The sequence below is a fragment of the Trichoplusia ni genome, chromosome 12, assembly GCF_003590095.1.
Source record: "Trichoplusia ni isolate ovarian cell line Hi5 chromosome 12, tn1, whole genome shotgun sequence".
NCBI lineage: Eukaryota > Metazoa > Arthropoda > Insecta > Lepidoptera > Noctuidae > Trichoplusia > Trichoplusia ni.
In genome coordinates this window covers 6,618,197-6,621,671 of record NC_039489.1, presented here as the reverse complement: position 1 = coordinate 6,621,671, position 3,475 = coordinate 6,618,197, and the positions used below count along the sequence as shown (strand labels likewise).

Sequence of the window (3,475 nt, the reverse complement as noted above, 5' to 3'; positions counted from 1 at the left end):
AAAGACTAAAGCCAATCATGTTTTTCTGTAATAATTTATTTCATATAAAATTGTAAGTAAATTTCGTTAGGTAATTATATATTCAGAAAAAAAATGAGTACACTACTTAATAAAAAAAGACTAAGGCAGAGATAAGTATCACATAGCAGCAGATTGCATCGGAATCTAAAAAAATGTATTTTATATATTTAAAAAAAAATTTGTCTAATAGTACGGAGGCATGGGCGTAAAACCTTGCTTAAAACCAAGTAGGTACACTAGGATTTTTATTTCAAACTATCCACATCGAGAACATATTTCAGGTAAAGAAGTCTTATTTTGTTTTGCCCTTAAAGTCACATCCCCTGTCCTTCCAATAACAGCATCTATCATCTCAGGCTTTGCTTCTTTCAGGTCATAAGCCCATCCCATTTTTTCCCACCAGCGGATGAAGGCAGCGGACCAGTTGAAGGTGTCAAAATATTCGGCAGCTTTGTAATCAAAGGGGAAAACGTGGTGATAGTTGTGAAACCCTTCGCCAATGGTGATGGTAGCCACGAAACCGTTTTCTTTTGGAGCAATGTGTCTAGAAATTAAAAACAGCGCTGTTTTAAAAGTAAAGGCTGTGGTAAGCTACGGCTACCTTGCGACTGTAAGCGCTTTTGGCCCTCGGCCAGCATATATTATAATTAATTTTACACATAAATATTTTAATTAATTTTTATTCCAACAATTTGTGCGTAAACTTTTTTATACGGACTTTTCAGGACCACACTACTAGGCAAAGACCTCCCCATTTTTCTTTAAGATCTCTAGCTTTTCCGATTTCTCTCCACGAGCGACATGGTTTAACAATATTAGAAAATTAAATACTTTGTTAAGTGGTTTTAAATTATACTAAAATTATACAATAAAAGAGATAAAACAAGCCAGCACCAGGAAAATAAAGGGCACCACCGAATAAATCTATTAAATCAATTAGTCTTACTTGTTATAAGGCTGGTATCCGTATGCATGTGCTAGACTGTTGACTGTCATTTCACAATGCAAAGCCGAAAGATATCTGATGAAGCATTGCCAAGCTACAGCACATTTCCATTCTTCACCCCAGAAATATATGCCAAAGGTAGTTGGTATTACGTAGCAAAATATTAACTTCATTAGGGTAAAGTTTCTGTAAATAAAAGAAATGTCGATACTGAAATTTACTCAATAAACCAGAGGATACTTAAATGTACATATTATTTGTTCTAATATAAAGACTTTTTTTGTGAAACTCAACAATCATTCAAGACACCCAGACTTGACAAGCATACGTGGATCACACAAACGCCTGTCCTACATGGAAATCGAACCCACAGCACGTCGAGCATAGTGCGTTTGGCGTGGTGACCTTATCCAGTCTGCTACTCAGTGAAAATAGTTTGATACAACTCAACATATCTACAGTTCAAAGGAATTTGTACCTAAAATTGATGACGAAAAGCATGAAATTTAATCACTCTAACCTGTCTTGAAACATCAATATTGCATCATTTTCTATATCACTCATATCAATCTTCTTCCCCTGAGTCCTGACTTCTTCATTCTTATGCATCATCAGCCAGCCGATATGAGAGAAGAACAAGCCTCGTCTAGAATTATGAGGATCAGCATCTGTATCACTGAACTTGTGGTGGAGACGGTGATCACGAACCCATTGGTAAATAGAATTCTGAAATAATAAGACAAAATAAACAAACTAAATTGAAACTAGACTGATCTGTAATGCCTCAAACAGACAGACAGACATCAATCTTATATTAAATTTTGAATAGAAGATAACAGACATAAATACAGATTTTAAAGAAGGCACAAGGACTTATGGGTTTAATTCATATTGCAGAAAAGAAATTAGCTGATCCATTAATTCAATAACAACACTCAACGAACGGTTTTGAATATTTTAATTTCGAAACTCTAGCAAAGGAGAAAATATGCTCACAGTAAAAACTACTTGTATTAAAATAAATACTTATTGTAAAAGTTACCTGCCCAGCAGAGGTGAAAAACAAAATCAGTAGTATCTTCAATGGGGTATTAACTTTGTAAGATTTGTGAGTAAATAGACGATGGACTCCACAGGTGATTCCCAAGCCATTTACTATCAACATAAGAAATGCTGAAAAAGAAGAAACAATTTTCAACAAGTTTCACTTAAGACTAGACAGTTGATTTAAATGTAATAAATATTTTTATAGACAGTTTGGTGAAAATTCAGTCGAAAATTCGAAAATTCGGAATGAATAAAAAATAATTAATCACTTCAGCCTCTTTCTTTTTCTGTGGTCAGTACTTAGTTACAGACATCAAATGCTGAAACTCAATAGATTTATGTTATTTTGTATCGGATCTCTTACAATCATATTTCATCTTCAATATCAACACAGTTAAATAGGTATGCAACACATACATAACTTTACCATAATCGGAAACCAGAGAGCGGGTCAAACTAAGCTTGCAAGATTAGATTACAGACAAAGGAAGAGGTGTAGCTAAATAAAAGCTTAAAGATAATCATTTACATCTAGACAATACTGAACCTTGATTTTCTGAAAAGAACCATAGTCTCGCAAAAATATCCATCGTACGAATGTTTTGATCACTGAAGGCAATTAAAATAACACTGAAAATAAATACCAAAAAAACATACCAAATATTGGCGTCAGAAGCTTAAACGGAAATGCATATAGCCAACACCAGTATGCTCCAAATACGTGATAAAAAATCAACCCAATAGCCGAAGTCCATTTTATTTTATTTTGAAAATAAAATATTTTATGGAACGGTTTAATCATTATATGAACTCCCATTGCTGGTTTACCGGACACTTTCGAACGAATAATCGAATTAATAAACGGTAGGTCTTTATAAAATAAAATGTTATTGATAAAATTTCAAGTGCCAGGTGGACTTGAATTTATTTTGTTCCGTACAATAATTTTGTTTGTGTCAGTTTCATGCATTTTCATATTATTCCGAATCATTTCGTACTTAATCTTGGGAATATAAGTCTTTTGTTACATACTATTCTGGTCAATTTTAGAAACTGTTAACCATTATAAATTCAAACTTATTTTCAGGCATAAATTGCTCCAAGATAATCTTGATACCCTATATGGCGGACATAATATTCAAAACGTGTCAGGATACAATGGAGGAATTTAAATTCTTGGAAAGTCACCTCGGTATCTTATTTAGTAAAGCAATTGGCGCCTATAGCCAGGATTCACATTTGAGATTGTGATTTTTTTCATTCCATTCTTTGTATTAAATTGCCATTTTAGATATCTCACAAAAGTTAAACAAAATATATAAGTTTTGTCATAAGGTTTCATTCCTCACGGCAGAGAACCCAAACAATTCCTCAATATCTTTATGAAACGAATATTTGGTGTTTTCAATGACACTGATTCGAAATCAGGCTAATTTAAAATTAATGCTTTCAAAAAATACA

The 3,475-nt window shown here is 33.1% G+C and overlaps 1 protein-coding gene across 1 annotated transcript; it reads right to left on the bottom strand.

Moving 5' to 3' along the window:
* Nucleotides 1–274: 274 nt before the first annotated feature.
* Nucleotides 275–2,919, bottom strand: LOC113499411 (acyl-CoA Delta(11) desaturase-like). Its single transcript, XM_026879889.1, has 5 exons — nucleotides 2,672–2,919; nucleotides 2,010–2,140; nucleotides 1,488–1,693; nucleotides 968–1,153; nucleotides 275–565 (listed from the first exon to the last, which is right to left on the bottom strand). Exons 1-5 carry the CDS (start codon nucleotides 2,829–2,831, stop codon nucleotides 277–279), a joined length of 972 nt encoding a protein of 323 aa, XP_026735690.1. The 5' UTR covers nucleotides 2,832–2,919; the 3' UTR covers nucleotides 275–276.
* Between the last annotated feature and the right edge of the window lie 556 nt (nucleotides 2,920–3,475).

Excerpts from the sequence above, each read along its gene's own strand:
- LOC113499411 (XM_026879889.1), bottom strand. The coding sequence starts at position 2,831 with ATGGGAGTTCATATAATGATTAAACCGTTCCATAAAATATTTTATTTT. Across the intron at positions 1,694-2,009 it reads TTTTCACCTCTGCTGGGCAG|AATTCTATTTACCAATGGGT; the intron begins GTAACTTTTACA and ends TTATTATTTCAG. Across the intron at positions 566-967 it reads GGATACCAGCCTTATAACAA|ACACATTGCTCCAAAAGAAA; the intron begins GTAAGACTAATT and ends TTTAATTTCTAG.